We start from the raw sequence: 14,791 nt of genomic DNA on the forward strand, positions 1-14,791 counted from the left end.
TAAGTAAAAACTATTTTTTTATGTCATTATGTTAAAGCTGAGACATGTCCTGATTTGCAAGTTTACATACAAGCTATCGATTGAAAGACTATGACTTTGGAACTTCATGGGGGTGGGGCCAAAGACAGAAGCTCTGGACAGAGTGGAGAACAGAAAGAGCATACGCAGCAGTCCAGGCCTCTGATAGCATATTGTTGCAAAGAGTTGTCAGCAGTAGTAGTAGCAAAGATAACGAACTGATTAACATGTATTGTGTTTATAATGAAAACGATATTGAAATTTGATATCAGGAGGGGGGTTACATGCCCTGTTCTGTGTCATCATACGACAGCATACAGTATTTACATAAAAAAAATCAAATAAAAGTAAACTGCAGCATTTTAAATTGGGAAATCGGAAACTTAAGCCCATACAAGGGTCAAATTTAAAATAGATCAGGGTTTGCAGAGCATATAAAATGAATAGCTATCGTAGTCCGTTTTGAAAGTATTTTTTAGTGATTACAAAATATAACAAAGTGGCTCATCTACTATTACGATAGAGGCCGATATATTTTTTTTGTGGAGGGTTGTCCCCTAAGGCCTGAAAAGCAAGGATCCTGGAATTGAGCAGTGACAGCCCCAAACCCTCACATTTTGGATAAGGTACTAAAAGGACACAGATGTAACATAAAGATACCTTCTTTCAAATGAAATTAAGCTATTGTATTCAAACTAAAACAAAAACGGACTATTCTATGTATAAACGATTTTTCCCTTGCAATTCTTTGCTCTTTTCGCTAACGTTTGACTTTTGCATCTCAGCGCTTTAAGAAATACTGCTCTAATACAATTACACAAAAGCATTGCGATAAAAAATTGTAACTTTTTCTATTCTTACTTCTAAAAATGTATTGATTTGTATTTCCCCTAGTATTATAAAATAATTGCTGTTTACATCTGTTTTTATGGCACTTGGTATTAACCAAGTGACATATAGCAATCGCCAATTCTGTCGGTCTGTCTGTCGGTCTGTCTGTCTGTCTGTCGGTCCCGGTTTTGCTACTTTAGGCACTTTCAGGTAAGCTAGGACGATGAAATTTGGCAGGCGTATCAGGGACGGGACCAGGTTAAATTAGAAATAGTTTTCCCAATTTGACCATCTGGGGGGAGTGGGGGGCCGGTTAATTCGGAAAAAATAGAAAAATTGAAGTATTTTTAACTTACGAACTGTTGATCAGATCTTAATGAAATTTGATGTTTGGAAGGATATCGTGTCTCAGAGCTGTTATTTTAAATCCCGACCGGATCTGGTGACATTGGGGGGGATATGGGAGGGGGAAACCTAAAATCTTGGACAACACTTAGAGTGGAGGGATCAGGATGAAACTTGGTGGGAAAAATAAGCACAAGTCCTAGATACATGATTGACATAACCGGAACGGATCCGCTCTCTTTGGGGTGGTTGGGGGGGGGGGTAATTCTGAAAAATTAAAACAATGAGGTATTTTTAACTTACGAACGGGTGATCGGATCTCAATGAAATTTGATATTTAGAAGGATATGGTGTCTTAGAGCTCTTATTTTAAATCCCGACCAGATCTGGTGACATTGGGGAGGGGGAGTTGGGAGGGGGAAACCTAAAACTTGGAATAAAATTAGAGTGGAGGGATCGGGATGAAACTTGGTGGGAATATTAAGCACAAGTCCTAGATACATGACTGACATAGCGGGAACGGATCCGCTCTCTTTGGGGTAGTTGGGGGGGTAATTCTAAGAAATTAGAAAAAATTAGGTATTTTTAACTTACGAACGGGTGATCGGATCTCAATGAAATTTGATATTTAGAAGGATATCGTGTCTCAGAGCTCTTATTTTAAATCCCGACCTGATCTGGTGACATTTGGGGGGAGTTGGGAGGGGGAAACCTAAAACTTGGAAAACACTTAGAGTGGAGGGATTGGGATGAAACTTGGTGGGAAAAATAAGCACAAGTCCTAGATACATAATTGACATAACCGGAACGGATCTGCTCTTTTTTGGGGAGTTGGGGGGTTAGAAATAGTCGTTTCCCCGATTTGACCATCTGGGGGGGGAGTGGGGGGCCGGTTAATTCGGAAAGAATAGAAAAATTGAAGTATTTTTAGCTTACGAACTGTTGATCAGATCTTAATGAAATTTGATGTTTGGAAGGATATCGTATCTCAGAGCTGTTATTTCAAATCCCGACCAGATCTGGTGACATTGGGGGGGGGATATGGGGGGAAACCTAAAATTCTGGAAAACACTTAGAGTGGAGGGATCGGGATAAAACTTGATGTGAAAAACAAGCACAAGTCTTAGATACATGATTGACATAACCGGGACGGATCCGCTCTCTTTGGGGTGGTTGGGGGGGGGGGTAATTCTGAAAAATTAAAAAATGAGGAATTTTTAACTTACGAACGAGTGATCGGATCTCAATGAAATTTGAATATTTAGAAGGATATGGTGTCTTAGAGCTCTTATTTTAAATCCCGACCAGATCTGGTGACATTGGGGGGAATTGGGGGGGGACACCTAAAACTTGGAAAAACCTTAGAGTGGAGGGATCGGGCTGAAACTTGGTGGGAATACTAAGCACAAGTCCTAGATACATGACTGATAAAGCTGGAACGGATCTGCTCTCTTTGGGGTAGTTGGGGGGGGGGGTAATTCTGAAAAATTAGAAAAGATGAGGTATTTTAACTTACGAACGGGTGATCGGATCTCAATGAAATTTGATATTTGGAAGGATATCGTGTCTCAGAGCTCTTATTTTAAATCCCGACCGAATTTGGTGACATTGGAGGGGGGGAGTTGGGAGGGGGAAACCTAAAACTTGGAAAACACTTATAGTGGAGGGATCGGGATGAAACTTGGTGGGAAAAATAAACACAAGTCCTAGATACATGATTGACATAAACGGAACGGATCCTCTCTCTTTGGGGTAGTTGGGGGGGTATTTCTGAAAAATTAGAAAAAATGAGGTATTTTAACTTACGAACGGGTGATCGGATCTCAATGAAATTTGATATTTAGAAGGATGTCGTGTCTCAGAGCTCTTATTTTAAACCCGACTGGATCTGGTGACATTGGGGGGATGGGAGTTGGGAGGGGTAAGCCTAAAACTTGGAAAACACTTAGAGTGGAGGGATCGGGATGAAACTTGGTGGGAAAAATAAGCACAAGTTCTAGATACATGATTGACATAACCGGAACGGATCCACTCTCTTTGGGATAGTTGGGGGAGGGGTTAATTCTGAAAAATTAGAAAAAATGAGGTATTTTTAACTTACGAACGGTTGATCGGACCTCAATGAAATTTGATATTAAGAAGGATATCGTGTCTCCGGATATCCTGACCGGATCTGGTGATAGGAAGTTTGGGGTGGGGAACCTAAAATCATGGAAAACGCTTAGATTGGAGGGATCGGGATGAAACTAGGTGGGAAAAATAAGAGCAGAAGTCTTATATACGTGATTTACATAATTGGAATGGATCCGCTCTATTGGGGGGGGGGTTAATTCTGAAAAATAAGAAAAAATGATGTATTTTTAACTTACGAAGGAGTGATCGGATCTTCATGAAACTTCATATTTAGAAGGACCTCGTAACTCAGATCTATTATTTTAAATCTCAACCGGATCAAGCGTAATTGGGGGGGGGGGCAGCTGGGGGGACCGGAAATCTTAGAAAATACTTAAAGCGGTGAGATCAGGATGAAACTGGATGGGAAGAATAAAAACCTGTCTAAGATATGTGACTGATATAACCGGACCGGGTCTGCTCTCTTTCGTGGAATTGGAGGGGGGGGTAATTTTGAAAATTGAGGTATTTGTAACTTACGAAAGGGTGGCCAGATCTTAATGAAATTTGATATTTAGAAGGATCTTGTGCTTTAAAGTTCTAATTTTAAATTCCTACCAGATCCTGTGACATGGGGAGTTGGAGGGGGAAACCGGAATTCTTGGAAAACGTGAAAATTGGGGTATTTTATCTTACGAATAGATGATCGGATTTTAATGAAATTTGATTTTTAGAAGGAATTCATGTCCCAGAGCTCTTATTTCAAATCCCAACCAGATCTTTTGACATTGGGGGGAGTTGGAGGGGGAAATCTTGGAAAAACACTTGGAGTGGAGGAATCGGGATGAAGCTTGGTGGACAGAATAAACAAATGTCCTTGATACGTGATTGACAGAATCGTACTGGATTCGCTCTCTTTGGAGGAATTGGGGGGAGGGGTTCAGTGATCTGGCGAGTTTGGTGCTTCTGGAGGTGCTAGGACGATTAAAATTGGTAGGCGTGTCAGGGAGCTGCACAATTTGACTTGATAAAGTCATTTTCCCAGATTCGACCATCTGGGGCTAAAGAGAGAGGAAAAATTAGAAAAAATAGGTATTTATAACTTACGAGTGGGTGATCGGACCTTAATGAATTTTGATATTTAGAAGGACATCGTGACTCAGAGCTCTTATTTTAAATCCTGACCGGCATTAAGCCTCTTATTTTCCTTTTTAAATCAATCTATTGATTCATAGAATTTTGTTAGAGCTCATACCATATGATCTCTTGGCTCTTAGCTCTTCTCGCCTCGTCACAAGTGCCATATGAGCTCTTAGCTCTTGTTTATTATAGTCAGACCATACGTATAACAATTCCATTTCCTGTTGGCGAAGAGCCCTTGATTTGGTTTGTTATCTGCAGGCTCAATTATTCAACGATCTTGTTGTTGTCCAAATCGCTTTATATGGCTTAAATTTAAAAACTGGTATTTGGTCTAGTTACGCGAGCGTATCCAGTATCTTATTAAAGCATTTGAAAAACGACCTGTATTTTTTTTGCTGTAGTAAAAGGCATAATTAGCTTGAGTATACATGCTACTAATCCTGCTCTGTTTCGTTGGTTTTGTGTTTTCAGTAAAGGGCTAGTTTTTAAGAATTCTACAAATATAGTGATATACCACTAGCCAGTAATCGAAGTAGTTTTTTTCCCAAAATATGCTATGTAAATTGCAAACCGAAATTCTTGTGTGTTTTAAGTTTCAACTTTGCTCTTTACTTTCATCGGATAAACTTGGCTTTTAAATTAATCAAATACCAAAGCTAAAGTAAATCTAAAGAACTTTGGAAGATCCCCCTGGAACTGAAAAGATGCGAAGGATGCACAGAAAATAATATAAAACCTTGAAAATCCAGTATCAATTTAGCTCCAGAATGATTAGTTTCCTGGACTAGATTGGCAGGTGAAAATACTACGTTACAAACAAAAACAATGAAATTAAAATACTTTTTGCTATGAAAGTAAATTACAGAAATCGGTGAATTTGTAATATATGACTACTTATAAAGGAAAAATGAAAATAGAATTAGTAGGCTACCATTATATCCCTTATTTTATGCTCCTTCCAAAGTAATCCTGTATTATTCAGAATACACTTGAAAAGTTTGCTGAATATACGATTTATGAAAACCGTTTTAATTGCCACAAATACAAAACTAAAATACAACATTAATACAATGGAATTCTTATTTTGTAATAATCAGATTATCATGTTTCCTTCCATTCTCATTTGTCAATATTTTTCCAACAATTCTATTGTTTTCACCGAATGCTTTTTACGGGTTAAGAATGCAAGAAAGGTGACTAAGATATATGGAAACAATATAACATGAGGGTTTTGATAATACTTCTTTTATTTGATAAACATTTTTCGGTAGTAGCTTAGAATTGGGCTGTTGCTCAAGAAAAATGTTAAGAAAACAGTTCTTACTTCATAATATGTAGAATAATTGTAGTTAACACATTTTGACTACAATTCCACTATACTTTACCCCCAAGCCCCCTAATGTGTTAATATACAGTCCGAATTATATGTTTCTCATGCATTTTATCATGTGTCACTCAACCCTGCCGAAACCAATTAACAGAAAACACAATAGAAAAATATAACGTTGGCTATATAATTGTAAATTAGGGAGGAAGGGTAAAGCATCGTGGGATTGCATTCAAAATATGTTAACTAAAATCATTCCACATATTATGAAGTAATAGTTGTTTTCTTAGCACGTTTCCTTCTCAACAGCACCACTTCTAGGCTTATGTCCGTATTTCTTATAGAAGAGGTCGTGCGCTACAATTTTACCCAGTAATTTCCCTTTTTCTCTTTGGTTAGGAAATATGGGAGATAATGAAGAAAAAATGAAGATACAGAAGGAAGAAAGACGTACCTTCAAAGTCTTTGTATCCAAGCCTGACCATCCATGGATATTTACCAGCACCAGTGTCACTCCCGCCAACAATTCGCCCCACACCGGGCAGTCCACACCTGTCCCAATATAACTCTGCGGTTGCACTTGGCAACAATGCCCTCTTCTTATCCAAAGGATCTTCATCTAGTCTACCAAATTTAATCGGTTGAGGTTTGGATACAGGAAAAGAATCGACAATTTCATTAAGTTCTATTTTTTCTTCTATTGTAGGAAAGAATATTCTTGAAGGTCTTCTTGTCACGGAATCGATGAAAAATATTTTTCCCCGACCCCTTTGTTTACTTTCTGAATCTTCGTTTCTTTGGTCATTGATATCAAAAGCACTACTGTCTATGTTTCCAGTGCTAATTTTGCTATTCACTTCCTCGTTGACTAGTTTAGCAGGAACCGGCAAAAGCTCGAAATCAAACAATGATTCATCAGTAACCGGCTCATAAGTGGATTCAGTCAACTCTGTATCAAAATCATCAATTTGTTCAAAGTCAAATCCCTTTGTTACCAAGAGTTCAGGAGGTAGTAAATCTTCGGAAGGAGGGCAACAATACAAAGGAACACGATTAAGGGAGCAAATACTTCTCTTGAAGAATTCTAGAAACCCAGGAGGCCTTCTTAGGAGGACACCTTTAAAAGCAGGACAATCTGTAATCCTCAAACATCTTCCTTGACGATGGGACCCAAATCGAACAGCATCAAATGGAAGAAGAGTTTCTAAATCACATTCGTTCTCAAATTTTAGCTCAACTAGAGCAAAAGATAGAAGAAAGCTTATTACTTGGAACAACATTTGTACCTTCTTATGGTCCTTTATGTATATAACATTAAACGATACAGAAAGCTCGGAAGCAATTATAAAACTGACTCTTTGACCTCTTGGAATCGAAATATAAAGTTATCTCTCAAGATTCAAACAGCATCATACACGGCTCAAAAATGACCTTCATTTCGAGTGGTTGATTTACGGCAGATTCGCGAACTAGTTTTTTTCGTATTTTATGTGACGCAACGGTTAAAAGGAAAACACAAATCGTTAAGAAGTTAATGCCCCCAGATTCTTTTACTAACCTAGATATAGTCATTAAAATGCTAGGCTCTATCCCAACTTTGAAACAGCTTAAAGATCTGTCAAATGAAACCGCAATTTTTAGAAATTATTCTATGTGTAATACTGGCAGCAACATTTTTGTTTGTCATTACACTTCGCTAAATCATTTTTAAGAGTATACTACAGATAAAGATAGCCGATTGAAAAGAAAGCAACTAAGAACACCCGAAGAACAGGGTAGAGGAAGCCTCAGCCCCATTCCTAGGTGACGAAACTATACAAATACAAACCGGAAAATACATAACAGTAGCTTTGGCTAATTTTTTTCTGACTTTAGCCTCCTCCAACCGCCCCCCCCCCCCCAAAAAAATGCATGTGGGCACCCTAGAAAGGAATAAAAACAAAGCAAAATTATCTTATAGCATTAAGAATATTGACGACTTAATAATAAATAAATGCAAAGTCCAATCGGCAAAGGCCAAACTAGGGCCCTTTAAAAAATTTCGGATTAGAGATTCACTAAATGAAAAATGGAATGAATCATTTTTTAATGTAAAAATTTATCTTGATTTATGCTTTTAAAAGCTTCGGGATTTATCTTCAAAGATTATTGTAAAGGTCATGGAGAGATATACATCTTAGCCGCAGCTAAACATCCATTGCAAGTTTCACCCCCCCCCCTGAAGTATTGCAGCTACTTTTAACCTACAAGTTCTATCAGTGGATCAGCAAACACCGCCATATCGAAAACGGGAAGTCTTATATGTTCCACGCCACGCTTGCCTTAGAATACAAAAAAAACCTCTGAGAATCAATCTTACGTGATTGAAACAATAGCAAAAAGTATGCACTGAAAGCTGTTTCTTACAGTTCTCTGTAACCACGAAATTTTTGTGTTATTACCTAGGTGACTCCCCTCTACGATTTTCTGTGGTTATGGACCTTACCGTTCCTAAAAAGACAGGCTTGTGAGAGTAGGCAAATCTTGAACCAAAATAAACAACACCTAAAAGTTTCTACAGCACTTGCATCAATTAGCAAATGCTCTATGAACTATCAGGCGAGAATCAACGCTGGAAAAGACCAATACAACCCAAAAACCTGACTGATCCCTACCAGATTCTGTTGAGATTTAATAAGTGCTTCTGATTGATACTTATTTCTTAAACATTTGGTTTTTAAATATTTGTTCATTTGTTTGTTGTTGTTAATTTTTTTTTTATTTGAGCCACATTGACTTGAGATTGGATTGAGTACAGAATCCCAAATACAGGATTTTAGCCGCAGGTTTGGTAGAACTCCATCTACATGACTAGTAATTAGGTGGGAAATGAAAGTCCCCCCTAACACAGACGTGGACTCAGGTCAAGAGCCTAAAAGATTACAACCATGATCCTAGATCCTACTTCCCGCTAAGTTTGCTTAAGAAACATTGTCCTCGTCTTGCCGTGTCTTGTCTGGTGTGATCGTCCCTGGAATTTAGGGGCGCCATATTGTACCCCTGACAGGGATTTAAACGATACCAGACCGTGAAAAAATATAGCAAGGATGTGGATCATTGCTTCTGAATATGTTTAGATGAAACATTTGAGGTGCCCTTTTTTTACGGATACACATTTCCTTTACAGAGCCAGACCGACTGAACGTCACAAATCCATGGATTGGAAATTGAATATCATTTTTAGTGAGGGTTGTCAAAGTTTAATATCTTTTCTGGGAATTTCTCTAGTTATAGGAATACGCCCTCCTCCCCAAACATGATTCCTATAGTATTAGACCGTAGATCGTGTTTTTTTTAACCAAATTTGACTAGGATCCGTTCCCTCGTCCTGGTAGCTGTAATGATAAATGTAAATTTCTTTTTTTTTCAAAAAGCGTAAAAATAGCTGCAGTTGAGTTGAGACAGAAGTGCATGATGACGAGGATTTCAGACCCCCCCCACTGAGTTTGGATTCTGTGCAGACTACCAAATGGCACAAACAGGATACTTGCTCTTGCTCATAGTATTTCGGTGGACCGATGATCCCCTCTTGGTAGATTCAAGGACTTGAAGTTAAGGACCTCTTTTTACCTCCTTCACTGGGGCTGGAAGGGTCTTGACCCCTCAGAAAAATTGTAGCTAGGGCACTTCTTCTTATTTACCATCACATTTTGAATGTCGAGAAGTCATTTCAAGAAGCTTGACAAGTAATTTGAGGAGATGTTCTGATAATGAATATTCAGAGGCCTGCAGGAACTGGCTTATTTAAAGAAACCCGAATTCACAGCTAGAAAACTAATTCTTGCTTTCCGCCAAGTGTGTTTGAGGTTTAACGGAACCTTCTTGTACTGTGCTGCTGAATTCCCAAACTCCCGAAAAGCACAGTCCCGGGATAACCTCTACCTTTTCCCAATAAGTAAGAGTTTGAACTACCCCTGTTTGTTAACACCCAAAGATCTATTTCTAAAAAATGTCTGGGAAATTTCAAAGAGAATTTAAGTTTTCCCCACATACATTAGGTCGTGGACAAACTCCCAAAAAAAAGGACTTGATTAGTCACTTTTTACCAGCTCTGGTTAATACCCGGCGACCCATCCTGGTAGTTACCGTGATGATAAGAACTTAGGATGCCCTTCCTCTCTTACTCTCTAAATTAAAAATTGGGCAGAATTCCAAAAGGGCCAACTAGTATAATTGCTCCTACTTTTGACCAAGTTCGGAAGATATCTATTAGCTCGCTTGGATTGACTTCCTTTACGCCTGTTCAACCCTCAACAGGCTCAACAGAGAAATTAGTTCTTATTTTTCGCCAATTTTCCTTAGTAACTTTGTATTTTCCTTTAGTAACTAACCCTTATAGTAAATTTCCTGGTAATAATCATTCAGGAGCGCCATTCTTCTTTTGGTTCAAAGCTTTATTATGCATGCCGACATTCAAAAAATGTGATAAAAATCAGAAGCTTAAAACAGATTTGAATTCGGCATTTCCAGGTCTAGTTTTCCAGAATTATTTTCATGAAATTTAGAAGAGATACAAAGTTTTCCACATCAGGTTCCACGTCTTTTGCGAATCAGACATTACGTGGTCCATGAGAAGTTTATTTTCAGACTATGGTGTATCTTTATTTGCTTCTTTTTAGTCTATTTAGCACGTAAAAAAAAGAACGATTTTTTTTCCTTGAAAATGACTGACAAAGCTTAAAAAATTTGTTGAAATTTTATTGAAAAAGAATTTTGACATATCTTAAATCAAACGAACAAGAGGAGTCTAATTTAACCCCAGATGCCTCTTTAAAAAGAATGTGTCACTAAAATCTCACTAAAATGATGCCCCATTTGTGTGCCTAATTTTAAAGGAATGAAATGACAGTCACGGCAGTCGACAAATTTTATTTTCCTTGACATGTCTTGAAACTAAGCTGAAATCGCAAATTATGTTAATTAAACCATGAAATATAAACGAGATAAACAATGACCAAGACTGACCTTGCAATCTCTAAATTTTCAAATACTTAGTGTTTCACTCTAAAAATCCCAAATCAACGAGGGTCAGTGGCCGAATTAAAACTTCCGCATTATTTTCATTGGCTCCAGGATTCAATCTTGTCTTGTACGAGTTATCATCAAGTGTTACATTTTTTAACCATTAAATCCCTAGGACTGACTAAAATTGGAATTTCCAAATAATGACGGGTCATTAGGTTAGATGTAAAAATGAATGATTTAACTTGTTGTCACTTAGCCTTGTTGTCACTTCTACAAGGGAAGTATTTTTTCCCTTTTTTACACGGGGATCAACAACTAAAATAAGTGATTTTAGTTAAGATTTTCCTGCTGGATTTGAAAATACAACCAGGGGTTGTTCCATACCTTTCAGCTAATTAAAACAGTTGATTGGGGTTTCCTTTGTCCGACGAAAATCTCAAACTTAAAAAAAAGGTTTAAACAACGTTTTTTGTTTTTGTAAACAAAAAAAAAGACTAAAAGGAAATTGGAAAGATTTTTGGCTTTAGAAAAAAATGAACTGTATCTGAATAATGGCGTGCATTATAACCAAAGTATTAACTAGTCATAACCTTTTTTTGCAAAAACTATCATTCATTTGACCGTCTTCAAGGAGAAGGGTTGGAAAACCATCTATGAGCAGTTTAGGTCACTAAACATAATGAATGGAAAAGTTTTTCGATGATCCTAATCGTCTAGATCTAGATCAAAATTTTGATGCAGTTAAGTTTTAAATAAAAGCAAACCATCCAGAAAAAACTAAACCTCGTCATCGTTCCTATAAGAAATAAAAAAAAGAGTTTTTTTTTTAACTGAAAGTAAGGAGCGACATTAAAACGAAAAGAAATTACTCCGTATATGAAAGGGGCTTTTCCTCCTCAACGCCCCGCTCTTTACGCTAAAGTTTGACTCTTTCTCTTAACCCTACTTTTTAAAACAATAAAAATAATTTAGCGTAAAGAGCTAGTTATTACGAGGAGATGAACCCCTCATATGCGTAATAATTTCTGTTCGTTTTAAATTTTAATGCTGCTCCTTACTTTCAGTTGAAAAAACTTTTCATATGTATTTTTTCATTGTTTTTTTTTAATAATGTTAGAAAGTCCTGCGCCCCCTTCTTTAAAATTCTCTTCCCCCGTGACAAATTCTTCCATGGAAATATCCTCCCCCGTAACCCCCCTCCCCCCAACTTATCCCCCCGCCCAAACCAAAAAAAATCCCCCTGAAAACGTCTGTACACTTCTCAATAGCCATTAGTATATGTAAACAACGATCAACGCTTTTAACTTGCAACTCCTCCCACGGAGACTGTGGGGGAGTAAGTCGTCCCCAAAGACATAGTTATTAGGTTTTTCGACTATGGTGAATGAATTGGCTATCTCAGAATTTTGGTCCGTCGACTTCGGGGAAAAATGAGCGTGGGAGGGGGCCTAGGTGCCATCAAATTTTTTGGTCACTGAAAAGGGGCACTAGAACTTTTAATTTCCGTTAGGACGAGCCCTATCGCGGCATAATAGGGCCACTGAGTCGATACGATCTCCCCTGGAAAAAAACAAATAAAAATTCATCCGTGATCTTAAGATTTCCCCTTTTCAGTTGAAAAAAATTTTCATATGTATTTTTTCATTTTTTTTTTTTAAATAATGTTAGAATGTCCTGCGCCCCCTTCCTTGAAATTCTCTTCCCCCATGACATATTCTTCCATGGAAATATCCTCCCCCGTAACCCCCCTCCCCCAACTTATCCCCCAAACCAAAAAAATCCCCCTGAAAACGTCTGTACACTTCTCAATAGCCATTAGTATATGTAAACAACGATCAACGTTTTTAACTTGCAGCTCCTCCCACGGAGACTGTGGGGGAGTAAGTCGTCCCCAAAGACATAGTTATTAGGTTTTTCGACTATGGTGAATGAATTGGCTATCTCAGAATTTTGTTCCGTCGACTTTGGGGAAAAATGAGCGTGGGAGGGGGCCTAGGTGCCATCAAATTTTTTGGTCACTTAAAAGGGGCACTAGAACTTTTAATTTCGTTAGGATGAGCCCTCTCGCGGCACAATAGGGCCAAAATAAATAAACATGCATCCGTGATCTGTCTTCTGGCAAAAAAACGAAATTCCACATTTTTGTAGATAGGAGCTTGAAACTTCTACAATAGGATTCTCTAATACGCTGAATCTGATGGTGTACTTTTCGTTAAAATTGTATTACTTTTAAAACTAATTTTCTAAGCACTATTTTCTAAACTAATCCAAATTTTCTCAGGCTTGTAACTTTTGATGGTACTAAACGTGAGGAAACTTATATAGTTAAAATCAGCATTAAAATACGATTCTTTTGATGTAACTATTGGTATCAAAATTCCGTTTTTAGAGTTTCGGTTACTATTTAGCCGGATCGCTCCTTACTGCAGTTACCACGAACTGTTTGATATTTTTACTTTTTTATGTGGGGGTTGCAAGAACTAACAGAGATTTTAGTCTTTCAGGCTCAATTTGAAAATATAATTAGGGTCTGTTCCATCGTTTACAGCTTTTTATAAAAGTTATTTGTAGTTTCTTTTGTCCGACGAAACTACAAAAACAAGAGCTAAGAGCTCATATGGCACTTGTGACGAAGCAAGAAGAGCTAAGAGCCAAGAGCTCGTATGGCATGAGCTCTGAAAAAATTCTAAGAATCAATAGATTGATTTAAAAGGAAAATCAGAGGCTTAATGCCGGTCAGGATTTAAAATAAGAGCTCTGAGTCACGATGTCCTTCTAAATATCAAAATTCATTAAGATCCGATCACCCATGTTATAAATACCTAATTTTTTCTAATTTTTCCTCTCCCTTTAGCCCCCCAGATAGTTGAATCTGGGAAAACGACTTTATCAAGTCAATTTGTGCAGCTCCCTGACAGGCCTACCAATTTTCATCATCCTATCACGTCTAGAAGCACCAAACTCGCCAAATCACTGAACCCTCCCCCCAATTCCCCCAAAGAGAGCGAATCCAGTACGGTTACGTCAATCACGTATCAAGGATATTTGCTTATTCTATCCACCAAGCTTCATCCCGATTCCTCCTCCACTCCAAGTGTTTTCCAAGATTTCCCCCTCCAGCTCCCCCCAACGTCAAAAGAGCTGGTCGGGATTTGAAATAAGAGCTTTGAGACATGAATTCCTTCTAAATATCAAATTTCATTAAGATCTGATCATCTATTCGTAAAATAAAAATACCCCAATGTTCACGTTTTCCAAGAATTCCGGTTTCCCCCTCCAACTCCCCCCAATGTCACAGGATCTGGTCGGAATTTAAAATTAGAGCTTTAAAGCACAATATCCTTCTAAATATCAAATTTCATTAAGATCTGGTCATCCTTTCGTAGGTTACAAATACCTCAATTTTCAAAATTACCCCCCCCCCCCCCCCCACACTCCACCAAAGAGAGCAGATCCGGTCCGGTTATGTCAGTCACGTATCTTAGACAGGTTTTTATTCTTCCCATCCAGTTTCATCCTGATGTCTCCGCTTTAAGTGTTTTCTAAGATTTCTGGTCCCCCCAACCTCCCCCCCCCAATGACGCAGGATCCGTTGAGATTTAAAATAAGAGATCTGAGTTACGAGGTCCTGCTAAATATGAAGTTTCATGAAAATCTGATCACTCCTTCGTAAGTTAAAAATGCGTCATTTTTTCTAATTTTTCTGAATTAACACCCCCCCCCAATAGAGCGGATCCGTTCCAATTATGTAAATCACGTATCTAAGACTTCTGCTTATATTTCCCACCAAGTTTCATCCCGATACCTGCAATATAAGCGTTTTCAATGATTTTAGGTTCCCCCACCCCAAACTCCCCCCAATGTCGATAGATCCGCCCGGGATTTAAAATAAGAGCTTTGAGACATGATATCCTTCTAAATATCAAATTTCATCGAGATTCGATCACCCGTTCGTATGTTAAAAGTACCTCATTTTTCCTAACTTTTCAGAATTAACCCCACCCCCCCAAC

At 38.0% G+C, this 14,791-nt stretch overlaps 1 protein-coding gene across 1 annotated transcript in view; it reads right to left on the bottom strand.

The window, feature by feature from the left end:
• Positions 1-7,153, bottom strand: part of LOC136029331 (phenoloxidase-activating enzyme 1-like) — a 45,984-nt gene extending 38,831 nt beyond the window's left edge. The window contains exon 1 of the mRNA XM_065707613.1: positions 6,231-7,153. Coding sequence (XP_065563685.1) covers positions 6,231-7,056 — 826 coding nt within the window. The 5' untranslated portion in view covers positions 7,057-7,153. The remainder of the gene's footprint in view (positions 1-6,230) is intronic.
• Positions 7,154-14,791: the final 7,638 nt, after the last annotated feature.

This window comes from Artemia franciscana, chromosome 7, assembly GCF_032884065.1.
Source record: "Artemia franciscana chromosome 7, ASM3288406v1, whole genome shotgun sequence".
NCBI lineage: Eukaryota > Metazoa > Arthropoda > Branchiopoda > Anostraca > Artemiidae > Artemia > Artemia franciscana.